Source organism: Trichoplusia ni, chromosome 4 (assembly GCF_003590095.1).
Source record: "Trichoplusia ni isolate ovarian cell line Hi5 chromosome 4, tn1, whole genome shotgun sequence".
Taxonomy (NCBI): domain Eukaryota; kingdom Metazoa; phylum Arthropoda; class Insecta; order Lepidoptera; family Noctuidae; genus Trichoplusia; species Trichoplusia ni.
The window spans coordinates 17979163-17994782 of record NC_039481.1 but is presented as its reverse complement, the minus strand read 5'-3'; the positions used below and the strand labels follow the sequence as shown (position 1 = coordinate 17994782).

The window sequence follows — 15620 nt, the reverse complement described above, 5'->3', positions numbered from 1 at the left end:
GTAAATTATCGAACAAAAAATATTTAAAAATTTCATTTTGCCAATAAATCTAATTGATTGGTTAACTTGCAGGTGATAAAGATAAAAACATTATTTATACAATTTAGTAATCTGTGTGATAAAAATATATATGGCAGACATTGATGACGTCAGTCCATTTATTTATAGGACATGTATTAATTATTATCATTAAGATCTAATTTTATCAAAAGGATTTGGCAAAGACTTGGAAATAACTATTCGATCCAATATGACTCCGATATACAAGAAAATATTAAGGGTACCACAGCGTATAGTGCAAACATTGTAGGTTAAGTACCTAAACTGTTTTTTACTTTTTACCTTTTTCTCTCGTTGCCATTTCAATGAGTTGGCGAAATGGAAAAGAGATTGATTTATAAATATTTACTGCAATCTACAAGCATGTTAATCAATTTGTTATAGATTAAAGCAACGTCACGGCACCTAAGCAAAGCTATTATTACTTATTACATGCGGGTATCAATGTTTATATGATTGCACGCATTTGTAGAATATACACCGACCTGTTCCTTAAATTCTGTAATTAAGCCGTTTATGTAAAGGCTTTAACTATTAATGATACAAAAATCAAACTCCAATAGCAACGATAAAATTTAAAAAGTCATACTTTCGCGGCGTGATTAATGTCAAATTCAACTTAAAAAAAAAAGCTGGCCAGTATTCATCACTGGCAGAATAAAGCAAGTTCGTTATTTAAAAAAAAACGTGACTTTTTAAAATTATGAGTCACGCACTAAATTCGTGTTTATATTTTTTTTTTCAGTAAAAGTTCGTTTTCTCTTCTGACAATAATTGTCTGGACTCAGACTTAATAATCTTTAATCGGCATTGCCTATGATTTAATCTGCTTTATTACTTGAAACCTATGATAAGCAGTAATTAATCAATTCGATACAATTTCATTGAATGATTGTGTACGAAACTGATTTCTTGCCGTGAATTAACTTGTCAAAAGGGATTATTGATTTTAATAAATGACTTTCTTTGATGAAAATGCTTTAACTTTTTGTTAGCCGGCGTAAATATACACCTATTACATTGTTACCAAAAATACTTTTTAACAGAAAATAAGTTGAAATTGATCCTTTTTTGTGACGCAGTAAATAGCACTTTTTAACATGAAATGCTTTTGTAACCCCATTTGATTTTCGGAAAAAATAATAATGGTAATAACAATAGCAATGCACAAAAGCTTTTAGATAGTAGAAAAATGTTGCACTCCCAAAAGCGTTGTATTTGCACACAGCGGGTTTTATTAAAATTTGACGATCAAGGAAAATTATCTATAAGCGATTTAATTCACACCAATTAATACAAGTCTAGTGATAAATTTTGTGACTAATAATCTCTATTACATATAATATCTTAAGCTATAACGCTTGCTCTTCTATCTACCTTGATAACTAGTTATTTCTAATTTATCATTAAAATAGATTTCTAATCTATTCAATATCTAACAATGACTAAAGTATGATTTTTAGATGATTATTTATATTATATAAATCGTGACGTAAAATTATTTGCATTAAGAAGAATGGATATTGAAAATTTCACAATGTTTAGCAATGTTCAATGATTACGGCAGACCTATCTTTGAAATTCTATGACAAGTCTTTAGAAGAACACTGATTTTGCGATCACAGTATCGTTTCATTTCAAATTATAAGTTTATTTGACAGAAATTTCCAATGTCAGTGTTTCCGATTTCCCGCCATGAAAAAAACAAGATGGCGTCACAGGGCATTAAAAGACAAGGAAAGTTTTACGTAATGTTTTGACATTACGGAACATAGCACTTATCTAATGAAATAATATCTAATTTTTGTACATATTTTTTGGCAAAATAAATTTCTTTTACTAATCTAATTTCTATGTGAGCAAAGCACGTTGAAATTTTACCGCCTCTTTATGGCACAATACTTTTGAAACAAGAACTCTTAACGGGATTGCCGGGTCCAACACCTTTGTGCGTTTCGCCTTTGCGTAGGTACTGCTCTTCATTTATTATATAAAGACAACTACATCATGTCACTCTACTGTCATATATAACTAATTTACTTGGACCTAATTATTATTTCCTAATCGGAACAGGAACGTTTCTGCTAAGCCCGTGCCGGTTATAATAAGGAGAACAAGGGCAAGGGGAAGTCATCAATCAGAGAAACAGCTGGCGTGTTTATTGGATTCTTCACACCGCTGGTTTAAATGAACATTTTCTTTCCGTTATACACCAACCTGTGATACGATTGCTTATTCACCCACCACGTTTCCGGTCCACTCTACGCCACAGTCGAGATTATGGGGATCTGATCTATTATCCCGCATTCATCATTTATTAATGTCAAAATACAAAATACTAATAGAGTCTATCATGACTTGTCACTAATACAATTGTTTTGATGTTAAACTTAAACTGTACGATTTTAAAATTGTTATTATTTACATTATCTAACATAGTATATGTGTTAATTGTGAAACCGGTTTCTTTAATATTATTTAAAGTGACGTCATTTTTTCGACGAGGCCCAAGCAATCCCCTTAACACACATTGTCATGTCAACTCTTAACATTCTGGCAACACTAATATTACCATAAACAATTAACTCTGGCAACTTTTAAAGTTCCAATTTTCAAATTCAAACCTTTACGCGAGTTTCACGCATTGCTTGTAGTCGCCCAAGAATTTTCGCTTGACGTTCAGGAGTGAGTTGATGCCTTTGTTGATGCCGGAGGCTAAGGACGAGGAGAGGCAGCTCAGCAAGCTGATGAGGGTGCCCGTCACACTGGGGATGATGATCGAGGAACAAGATGCCGCCATCGAGCGGTACACTACCCTGTTGACCGGCTGCAGGCTGCGGTAGTTGTAGTTGCCACCCACGTCAACTTTGCCGAACATCTTGTACTGTGGGAGGAAAGTACTTGTGAATACATCAGAAGATTTAATGATCGGGATTTTATCTAATATCATCCGAAACTTCATTACAGAATGAGATGTATTGAAATCTTCATTACAGTCAATCACCAATTTCATTACTTGGCTATTTGAACTAGGACAACAAAATTTAAAGTCAAATTTCAGTTTATCGGAGAAGTATTTGCCTCGTGACTGTTTGTCATCGACGTAACTTGTAAAATATCAATATTCGATTAATGCGAAAATGCCTTATTACATCTCAATAAACTACCGAAAACTCTTGGATTCCAAGAAAAAAACACAAACGGTTTACAAAAACGAAAGCTATAAATTGCTAGGTACTTGCTTACCTGGGCGTCAGAAATGTAGATAGGTTTGTCCATAACGATCCAGGTGACGACTTCCTGGCAGCGTGGAGTGGTCAGCGAGCCGTGGTACGTGTAGTAGGACTGCACGTCGGGACTGAGCAGCCGCCTGGGGAGACAGGTGCAGTTATAGAACCAGATTCGGATTTCCCTATAGGCGCATATAGTCGTATATCTTTTGTGAAACTACGTGGTTTTGGCTTACGAGTAAAAATTTAAAATTACGTCCATATAGCATCGCGCAAAAGAAAAACTTCTAATAATCATGATCGCTAGCCATAAGGCTACTTTTTTAGTAACTTAAAGTGACGTAAAGTGGACGGGATGTTACAGGTTTGACGTGTCCAAACCTCCAACCTAAGAATTTTGATTTCGTTTCAATCTTCGATCAAGTATGAAAGACAATTTAGGTGTTTGCTCTGGTGAAACTGGCGGCAGAGTACTTTTTTCGTAACTCCCAAAACGAGGATATGAAATGAAATGGCATGACTAGTAGAATACTAAAATCAATGACAAAATTAAACCTGAACTGGAAAGATGATGACCGCATTTAATTAGCTAGTATTTGACAATTTATAATAAGAAAGCGCAGTCTTATAGAATGTAAATAACTTGAAAGTTCTGTATAATGAATACCGTAAAACTTATAACAATGATATATACGTCTTATCTTTCAGCATCAGATGTTGTCAGTTTTAAGAATACTTTCAAACGGTAAGTCGTCAATTAATAGACATTAGACATGTTTAAATTTTGATAAAAAAATATTTTGCACGCATTTTCGAACAAAGATAGTACAATTAATATACCTACATTAACATTTCATTTCCTCGTATCATCAGCGGAGCATGACTAAGTTTGGGCTATAATAATATATTGCATAAACACATTATATTTGAACACGGACAGTCCGTGGTAGTTACCCTTATTACGTTTATTTGACCCTGAAGCACTAACAATATTAATATGTTCCTCCTTTTGACCATCGCAGCGAGGTTGTAAAAAGTAATTGCGGTTTTATTAGCGTTAAGAGTATTGTCTAATTACTAATGTTTATTGATAAGTGCGAGTTATATTCTGAACCGTAATTAACTGGTCTTTTTGTATTCTAAATCGTAATGCATAATTTTGATTTGTTACAGTCGTAATAATGGTAATAAATTGCAAGTTAACGGTATATCATTTAGTATTAATTTCTGTAATGACATTTTGTTTATTGTTATATGTATATTTTATAGGTTGTCATGGTAACCTTTAAGACTGTACTGAATGAATGGATAGAATGGTTTCACCCCCGCGTAGGACAGGCATTTGTGTGGTCAACGAATGGTGACATGATTTTTTGTGCAACTCAAATCAAATGGAATGAAATTCTTAATGCGGGAGTCGTGTTTCAAACAGGGACCGGACAACCCCACTTTAGAGTTAAGCCGTTTGACAGGGTAACCCGTACACGGGGTAACTCATATCGCAGTGTTACCTTTTGTTCGAGTTACATCCTCGAAACCCAGCGAAATGGTTAACACCTTCATTATGGTAACCACGTGAAGGGGTTAACCCCTTCAATAACTTAACCCTTTGAAGTGGTTACCTTCATGAAAGGCTTTTATTCGTGTTACCCTGAATTACCCACTAAACTTGAGCTGCATACTTGCACCCTAGCGGCCCCTCATTGCTTTACTAAGACTACTTACAGCTGGTTTTCTTCTATCGCCGACGCGTCGCGCCGCGACTCGCGCCTCTCGGACAAACTACCTACGCGCGAAACGTCGCGTCATGTCAGCATGATAAGAAAACCAGCCATATAGGTAACTAGATGTTGCCCGCGACTTCGTCCGCGTGGTTAGAAGATATAAGTTAGGAATTTTTGAACGAAAGCCCTCGAAGATTAATATTTTTCCCCGTATTTGCCACATTTTCCATTAAATCTTCGCTCCTATTAGTTGCAGCGTAATTTGATATACCTAGCCTAAAACCTTCCTCGATTATTGGTCTATTGAACACAAAATGAGATCAATTTTTTTAGATGAAATTATTTATAATACTACTAATAATATTATTTATAAATTTTTTAGATGAAATTATTTATAAAAAAATCGAATACAAGTTTTTTTTTCATTTTTTGCATTTTCTGAGAAGATTTGACGGGTGAATTTTCGATTGAAAATTAGAGTGTTTTTTTATATTAATTCAAAATAAGGTGAAAAAATAAATATTTTTAATCAAATAAATTACAGCGTATTTGGGACACAAAAAAGTAAGTTTTCACCAAATTTCGTTACAAAAATAATTTTTTGTAAAGGATAAAAATAAAAAACCACAATCTTGGTTTTTTGGATTTTTCACATAAATTTTGAGGTTATGTGAAAAAAATGTAAACACAAAAGTTTTAGATCTTTTTATTACCTACAACTTTGCCATTTGACTTTTTTCGATACGAATTTTAGTTTTGCCGGAAATCGAGAAAAACCGTTGTTTACTCTTCAAACGTCACTCCCACCCCCTTCCCGACCTCAGATCGCCCGTAAATTAATTTCCTTTCATATTTATAATATTCCCCTCCTTTTCTAATGGGTTTCATCCTACTATTATTTTTTTTGGCTTTAAAAATTATCGACCCTGGTCTACAAGTATAGACACGAAAAATATATATCACAACGTTTGAAATGTGCGACAAGTAAAATTAAACTGTAAGATCATATCCACAATGATTTTTATTCCATGTTTACAAGTCGCTCGGTAAATGCAACAATGTCGCCGCTGGGCGGTAAGATGTCACGTGCGCTCGTGGTTATACTATTTTCAAACTAATGTCTATGATAAAGAGTGCATATTACACTGTCTTAGGTTGGAGTGGGTTACCCTGTTACAGTGTTACAGGGTAGTGAAAGGGTAACCTGTTCGGAACAGGGTTCCAGTAATCCGTTCGAAGGTGTAACATATGTCATAGGGTTTTTTCTTGAAGCGCTTAAAAAAACCCCTTCAAAAACCCTTTCAATGAGTATCCGGCCGGTCCCTGGTTTCAAAGAAGCGAAAATAAATATGTCCTGAATTTGTAGGATGCCTCACGATAACATAATATAAATTGAACGAAATTAAATTAAAGGCTTCTAGGCTCTATCTATCTTACTTTGTAATTGTGTGTTTTTACTCATTTATGCAGTACATGGAACGCATATATTAATAAATAGATTTTTTTTATTTTATTGTTTGATTACAAAAATAATGAACACAAAATCCATTAAAATCCTTGAATTTTCTTCTTTACTTTCTATTGACCTATTGTCTTTGAACGTATTGTTACCCTACAAATTTCTAATCAGTTCCGGATTTGGTTCCGGGCTTAAGCGTTTCTAATTATGGTTTTAATTAATAAAATGTTTTGAAAATATATTTTCAAATTCCTTTTGATTTAAGCAAAGGTTTATTTGCTTAGGAGAGAATAGTAGAATGGTTTATAACATTTGAATGACCATTTATTTATTTGAAGAATTATAATGCGATTATTAAAATCTGTATTTTTTTATTTAATTGAATAAGACATGGAATAACTATTACATTCGTGAAAAAACACAAAATCGTTTTTTATAATCATCTAAATGTTACCCCAAAAGTCAAACTTAAAGAAATTTACATCTAAAGTGAAAAACTGAAAAACACAAAACTGAACGACGTCTTAATATGAAGGGTCACTTAAATATAAATAGGACTTACGTCATATCAATATGTTTAGGTGCTGTCTCGTACTGAGTGGTGTTCATCAACTCTGGCACCGCCGGCATGAGCTGGGCTAAAGCACGTTCGTTGTCTGTGCCACGACTCACCTGTGCGACAAACAATTATTCTATACTAGCTGTTACCCGCGGGTATGCCCGCAACACATCGAAAATGATCCCACAGGAACAAAAAAGCGGGTTGAAACCTATGCATCAATGCTGGTTCAGCGGTTTTTGCATGAAAGAGGAACAAACATCCATACATACAGACTTAAGTAAGATTTCATTGTCCAATATTATTGAATAGCGTCTTTATCAATTAAATTGTACAAGGGAAGAATTGTGAAGCAACTTTGAAGAATTAATTGCGACTGGTTTCGCTTTCAATTTGGAAGACAAAAAAAATGATCAACAGGCTTAGGTGCATACATGTTCTTTATCCTGAAAAATATTATTTTATTACGTTGTTTTGCATACAAATATTAAATGTATAAGCAAATACCACTAAGTGTTTTTATTTAGTTAAATTGTTCATTTACGTAACAATATCATATAAATAACACTTTCTCACCTTGACCATGTTACAGTACCGTCTTTTAAATGCCTACTTATCATAGTTTCCGTAGACCTTAATTCATCAAACATTACGTAATTGAAGTTATAGCACTTGAAGTATTTTGGTGTACTTACCAATGCCATGACGCCGACGACGGCTAGGCCATCGGGCCTTGCTAAGGCCTGTTCTAGAGTAAGGCCAGTCTTGACGTGCACGAAGTGGATTTCCAAGGGATACCTGGGGACAAAGGGATAGGTTTAATATCTAAAATCTATTTAATATAATACAATCATTTGTCTCGTTGGAAGGTGATGTTCAATTATTAGGAGAGATGTCGCAACTTGTTCATAAAAAAATTGTAGGGGATATGAAGCTACTGGACTTGAAACCAGTTTTGGTTTCGTTTATGGTCTAGTATTTTTCGGGCTTCGTATTTGATTGTATAAAACCGAACCTTCTTACTTAGGTATTGTTGTCTCTCCGTCGGCTACGGGGCTGTATCTTATGAACCGTGATAGCTAGACAATTGAAATATTCACGGCATGGGGTGCTTTAGTTTGGTTAATGCATGTTGGCCTTCTTTTGCTGTTCTGCTTTAGTAAGACTGTTAGCAACGGAATAAGTCAAGCCCGTCCCACAGTGCCCTTAGTGAACGTAAATAGGGACTTCTCGTGATGGATAGAAACCCAGTATTTCGAAAGGTTTGGACGGTTTATGAGACAAAAAAAAATCTTCGAAAATTAACAAGCATTTCATACGATAGTTGATTACATAAAACTGCTGTAAGTTTTATGTAAGCAACCCCCGTTTTAAGTTCGACCTAAAAAAACGTTTTCCTATTCACCTCTCGACTACCTATTCACCCCGTTTTACGTACGTAAACGTACGTGACGTAGCGTCTCTTATAAGTTAAGCAAAGCAATAAAACCATGCGCTCAAACTATATGCAGACACTATTATAACATAGAAACATGATGGTCCACCTACACCATGCCTATTGCACAATGAAAATAATAATTGAGAAAGACATCTAAAAACAGGTAGTATTAAAAAACCTTTAAATATTGTAAAATAAAAGTAAGTACAATAAAAAAATAAGGCAGTATACATTGATAGTAGTACGTTGACCAATTCCATTCAAGAATACTATCTAACATCTTTAGATAAAAACTGACATTAAAAATTAAATGACAAAATTTCTCATGTGTAGAAAAAAGTTGACTATACAGTCAAGCACTAATGACCACACATATTATGATACCATTCTCGACTTTATTGCAAAGCAAAAAGGTCGTGTTTCGCAATTCGTTGTTATCACAGCTATGGGATTGACGATACAAACGAAATTCCATGTACTCGCATGTTTATCTACAAATCAAAAATAATTTACAATATTATGTCACTCGCGATAGCGGAGTTTGTTTTGCGATTATATTAAAGTATACTTTATGTCGGGTTTTTGACATTTAATTGTTTTCCCGACACTCACTGAAACCGGTTTCTTTCCACGCCTCTTGATAATAATGGACTTGGGTTTGTATATTTAAGAAATGTTTTTGAACCACGCCTATTATTTTGAGTATTGAAGATATTCTATATCGCTACCTGGTCGCTACTAAACTATATGCTTTCCAAGCTGTGAGTAATTCCCATTTGTATTATTACGACTAGCAATTGAATGCTTGGATTCGTTTGAAAGTAAAAATGATTTGTAAATATTGGAACCACAAGCTCCCTAGGCAACTGTGGTGATAAATAAATATTACAAATTAACATGAGAAGAGGAATCACAATTCTACTTATGAAGAGTCCAATTACCAATAAAATGGGGCAAGGAGATTTAGAACCATTAGTATAAAGACCACTACACTCGACCTTACCACTAACCTACTCCATTTATCGATTAAAACAAACTACAATTTAGTCAACAATTTAACAATAATTGCTCTAATAACTGCAAACTGACTAGTTTCATGTTTTATCAACGCTAGAGTTGCAAAAATGTAGAGTCACGTACAAAAGCCGTTAGTGAAGGGTAGCAGGTATGGTCATGAAACGTCAAAGGGCAAAAGGTTGGTACAAGTTTCATTGAAAAGATCGCTGCCTGAAAGCCTATAAAAGAAATGAAAAAGAAACGTGTAGCTATATGATGGCTATTCGTTTTCTTGCTTTCAAAAGGTAGAGTGTTTTCGTTAAAAGTAAAAGTTTATTTTTAAATCATTCAGTTGCTTTTTTAATCTCGAATTATTTTTGACCTGATACGACTGCAGGTAAAACACAAAACTAAAGAGGTTTGTTTAAATCTTTTCCTGTATCCCTTTATATAAGTTATAATTTATTTATTTTTTAACATACATATCTTTTTATTTACAATTTTACAGAGTTAAATATTTACAGTGCCATCATTTGCTATATACCAAAATTAAATAAAATTAATGCAAAAGGCTGGAAGCATTGCCACGCTGAATGGCAATGCTAATCCTCTGAGCGAGGTAAAAGCCAGCCTTTGGGTCACGTCCCTTTACCTTCAATAAATTACATTTTAAGAAATCCAAAATTGTTGTTTCAACACGTAAACATCTTAATTTTTATCCACTTAAGGATGATCATCTTTACCGGTAATAGCACTGACAGTTCCGGGTGTACTGACATTTGAGCAGTTATTTGGTGAATTTTATTGCCTTTGTTTGTGGCTGCAGAAGGCCCTCTTCTACATATCAAAGTAATATTATTGCCGTTGTGAACCGTACTATATGGTGTAGAGCTGTTTCCCTGTCTAGGAAGTGTTTGGAGGGCCTTTATTGTATGTTTTAGGTACGGCACAAACATTTTTTGAAGGCGCTACTGTTAAGATGTGGTATAACAAAGTTCTTCTCTAATTTTGATTCGAAGGCAAGAAATTTTACTATTATAAACGCTAGATTTTGTATTGGATGTTTGTTCCTCTTTCACGAAAAAATTATTTAACCGATTAAGACGAAACTCGGTACACAGATAGTTTATAAACAGGATTAATGGATAGGATAGTTTTTATTATCATTTTATGTTCGCGTAGGATTATTTTCGATTGCTGACGGGCTCGCGGGCAACAGCTAGTCATCCATATTGATCGACTTGTAGCATTACTTTCCACACTTTATGTTTAAAAAAAAGTAAAGCAGAACAAATGTAGCTTAAAATGAAATGAAGGCCGATGTTTTATACGAGTATATACACGGTGATTTTTTAGTCGTCTTACAAAAGTAACCCAGTTCATGTATCCGACGCAAAATACCCCTAGGCGCGATTTTTTTTTTTATCCTCAACGAAGATAATAAGTACGAAGAAAAATTAAACAAGCGAAATCTGAAATATACTCTTAAAAGTGATAAAAACGCCGCCGCCCGCGCCCCTCACCATTGTTACCAAGGCTCGGAAAAGAGCTGTGTTTCTAAAAAACTACGAATTGCATCATAATATTGAATAAAAATTGCATTTTAAATTTATTCAAATCTCATAAATACCTATTTTTTTTTATCATGAACGTGTTCTAGTTATTGGATACATGAACTGGGCTGCTTTTGTAAGACGACTAAAAAATCACGGTGTATAATATCGCCAAAGTTTACTTTTTGGCTGGTGAAGAAATTATCAATAAAGTTTACTTTTAAATCAACGATTCGTAAATTGAAATTGCAACAGGTCCGGATCCTATGACAATTTCCATGAAAAGATAAAAATGATCTTTATTAATAAAAGAAAACTTACTTCATTCCGTCAATGGCGTGTTCAGACAGCCAGTGTAGATGGAACTGCACGAACGTGTAGTTTGATCTGAGAGGACCACCAGATAATACTGGTGCAGGAGTTCCGTATACACCGCTCCATTTTACTGAAATTAAACATTCTTTTAGCTCTCGTATTGTACTTAGCTCTTGTAAAAAGTATCTTTTCTGCTGGAGTGATATAAACTGGTATAGGCAAGATGATTCAGGGAGTAATAAAGTCCGACATTTCCCCACGTAGTGACCTTGGAATCTGCTAGAAAAGGATGGATCCTAATGCGTTATTTAGAAGACATTTAGTATATTCAAAATTACAGTAACCTGAGTCCTGCTCAATTTGGGTCATGGCGAAAATCTCTAAATTGATCTTTAAGATTGGGAACGGGAAATGATGTGCCGAATTAGGACAGATTGATTGATTAATCGTTTTCCGGGTAATATTACTTGAGCTACGTTTAATTTTTCTGCCATTTCATGACCGATGAAAAACTTTTTGGTTACTACATCTACAAGTTTTAGGTTACTGGTAAGTTTTCAGCGGCAATCATAAATAACAATTATTTTTTGATTAATGATTGTTGCATGCTCTCGCAGATGATCCACAAATGTTTGTCCTGAGTGTTGGTGTCTTTGTGCTTGTGACTTGAATGTAGAATGTATGTGAAACCCCCCGTGATACAAGGATTTAATTCCTTAGTTTTTCTTTAAAGAGGCTAGCACCAAAACCTTTCTAATCCAGGAAAGACGGAATTAATTTACTCATTTTGGGAAACTACTCTGTCTGGACTTTTTGAGAAGCGATGACCCCTGATTTTGTTTTGACGTTTCTGCTCAAGGTAGCCAGTTAGGAAACATCTACTCCAGAAATTGTAAAAGTGACTCATCTTTTGCCATTTCTAAGTGCTCGTGCTATAGCCATAACAAATAACCAATAACCATGAACAAATGAAAACTTAAAAAAAGTAAAATATATTTTAAAAGCATATCTTACAAGTATGTCCATTATTGGTCGCTGTAACTCGGACGTCACCGTAGCCTCTGAACTGCAAGTGTCCTCGGATGTGGGCTTCGTGAGGGTCCAGCACCGCGTCCTGGGTCATGATGTTGATGGGCGATTGCTGCTGGCCTGTCGTGCAGATTCCGGGCCATTGTGTCTCGTCTGGACAAAAGAGGTTTTATTCAATCGCAGATCTTAATACATTTTAAGGGAGATTCTTGGAGCTTCTTGTAAATGAGGTAAAAAATTTTTGGATAACCAATAACGGGTGAATTTCCCTATAGACCTTAGGCTTAGGCGGTAAAATTTTATCGTCTTTTTGATGTATATAGGTAGCAGTTTAGATACTAGATTATTTGCCATAGATTCCCATCACATCTATCGTATGTTTAGCACCTTAGATCACGCTACGAATGTTAAGGAGGTTGAGAACGATTGAAAGACACAGCTTAAACTCGGCTGATGTCTACCGGGCCAGCTGGATTGTCCGAAAGGGTTAGCGCGGCCCCGGTTAAGACAGAAAATTAAATTTTCAACAGAAAATTAAAAAAATTGTCGGTGCTAAGCTGTGTATATTACCGTACGTACAACTTACATGATATTAATTTATTTATAAAAATATCACTCAACACTTTTGCTCACTCTTTATTGGAAACTAGGGAGCAAAGTTAAAAAAATGTTACTCGAAATAAACTCTTTATTTTAATTTAAACTTGCGAGCGTCTGCATCGAAGTTGTTTCTTAAGTTAGTAAAAACTCTTATAACTTAAAGTAAAATGATTTTCTCTGACTCATTCTATTAATAAAACTATCAAAGTTAGTCTTCAGTTTTGAATAATAGTAATCTACATATTTAAGTCGACTTTTATGGATTAAAGGCTTAATTTATCAGAACGATCGAAATTTGCATTTTTGTTACATATTACGTGCAGTCATACATACGCATGTAAAATGTACTTATTTATTCCTAATTAGATAAATTTTGATTGATAGGTTGCCTAATCTTAGATAATTACGTAATTCAAATTACAGTTTCTTAATATCAATCGAAATGTAAATGAACATTTTTTTAATTAAGCATGCTATTTTGTGTCATATAATTTTAACGAGATGCACCATTATTTATGAATGTAAAGCTTTTGAATTTTTTAGCTTATTAACATTTTAAATTAATTCTCGTTAGTTTAATTAGTACATAGCTATTTATAACTACCATAGTTGAATAAAAAAAGGTCCTGTACAAATATTTCGTCACTCAAAAATGTTACTTATTATCTCATAATTATAATTAACGTAAATACGTGACATTCTCAATATGGTATTCTCAAAATAGTAATATTGTCGCTTGTTTTTACACGAATTTTTATTTTATTTTGGTTTTTAAACTTCTATATTTTATTTGTGGCTTAAAAAGGTCCTAATTAACAATTAGTGTTGGTAAGGTTAGGGTATTAATATTTTTTATTTTCTTGTCATACATGGAATTAGACAGCTTTTTTTTAATACGAGTGTCAAAATTGAAGTCATACCTGATACAAAATGTAAATCTTAGCAATAATTTAAATAACACTTACAATCGTAGGACCAATCACTTGCTTGCAGGCTCAAATCTGAAAAAAAAAGAATTTGTCAATTTGTATTTCTGCTTACAATATACACGCTGTGTTTTTTACGAAATAATGAAACTGTTTAAGTTCTTACAATAAGGAAAATCGATAGCCGTTACGTAAAAATCTAATCTTTTATCGTAGAAAAGAAAAGTTGTCTAGTCATTTTCTCAAAAAGGAATCAAAAACTAATTAAAAGAAAGCTATGGTCAAGCAAAATGGCCGCCAAAATGTGATCAGCTGATTAAAAAATAATTTAGGATGTTGTTTTTTTATTTATCCTAGTTGTTAAAAAGTTTTTAAATCTTATAGTCAAAGGCTGTATTTCAAATTTAACCGTTTATGTTGCCATCTTGCATTTGGCAGAGTTATTTAAAATGCAATGTTGAAAGTTTGTTGCCCAAAATATAAATACCTTTTTTTTATTTCTTATTGTTGCTTGTATAAATTATTTTTATTCTTTGTATAGGTAGAATAATGAGCTACAAAATGTAATCGTAATAAAATATTTGAATAGATAAACATGAAAACGTTAAAGAATCGTATTTGCATTATGATTATTTTGTCATAAATAAATCATATTTGGTATCAAACTGCTTTATTAGAGTGATAAAAGGAAAATGCTATCTGTTTTTATTTATGTACATATATTCGGAGCTTTGAGTTCTCTCAAATTAATTTTATTAAGACTTCTCTTCTGACAAAATTGTGTTGCCAGAACTTTATATTTGTTGTAAATTGTTTCAGCTCATATTAGATTAAGCATTTAATTTATTGAATAAACAATTATAATTATGTAAATATTACTTATATCATCTAAGTTGATTTAAAAATAATAATTAATAATCCCACCTGCGGCACCGAGAAGAACTAACACAATAAACGACTTCATTTTTAAAAATTTGAATACTTTTTTTAATTTATTTATTTCACAATTTATTTATTATTATTTATTTGAACTCCGAATTCAAATAAACAACTGTAGTTCACTCTCACTCACACGGTTTGAGACTAATATGTAAAACGGGTCGCGGCCATTTTTATACATTTTATATTGTTTTGAGGCGTTTTTTTTAACGCGCTTGCACCGGTGCGGCTCATACGGCCTACGCGAGTAGACGGGCGCGCAAGTTTCGAGTGATAATACGTTGGTTCGTGACACACTGCCGGCAATGTCGGCCAGTGTAGCGCGTGTCGGCAGCGGTGTTGGCCAACGCCGTATAAGGTTCAAGTTCAATGTTTGTTGCAATGTTATTCGATTAATTAGGGCTTGTCTTATTATTATTATTTACTTTCGTTTTTTTTTAATTTCAAAGTAGAGAGATTTTTTTTAAATTTATGATTTATTTAACTTGCTGAAATGTTACACTAATTTTTGGCTATGTAGGTATATGTTTTATATCTTTTTTGAGTCGTCCTGTATCCTATGTCCTGGTGAAAGTTCCTCACGGACTTACTTTGCTTTTGGAATGACGAAGATGTGCGCTGGACACTTACCACCTGAAACCCCTGAAATGCTCGTCCTTTATATAAGTTGGGAGCCAAAATCCAGCTGACCTATTTTAACTTGATTCTGATGTCAATATGTTAACAGATCATCGTTTTGTGTTTCATATCTACATAACAACTAAACCCCAATTGAGGAGGACGTAGTTTCCT

At 33.7% G+C, this 15620-nt stretch overlaps 1 protein-coding gene across 1 annotated transcript; it reads right to left on the bottom strand.

Annotated features, from left to right (window-relative positions):
• Positions 1 to 35: 35 nt before the first annotated feature.
• Positions 36 to 15062, bottom strand: LOC113493385 (putative carbonic anhydrase 5). The gene is made up of 8 exons (XM_026871343.1): positions 14814 to 15062; positions 13929 to 13964; positions 12349 to 12516; positions 11341 to 11464; positions 7728 to 7830; positions 7036 to 7145; positions 3307 to 3430; positions 36 to 2944 (listed from the first exon to the last, which is right to left on the bottom strand). Exons 1-8 carry the CDS (start codon positions 14851 to 14853, stop codon positions 2687 to 2689), a joined length of 963 nt encoding a protein of 320 aa, XP_026727144.1. The 5' UTR covers positions 14854 to 15062; the 3' UTR covers positions 36 to 2686.
• Between the last annotated feature and the right edge of the window lie 558 nt (positions 15063 to 15620).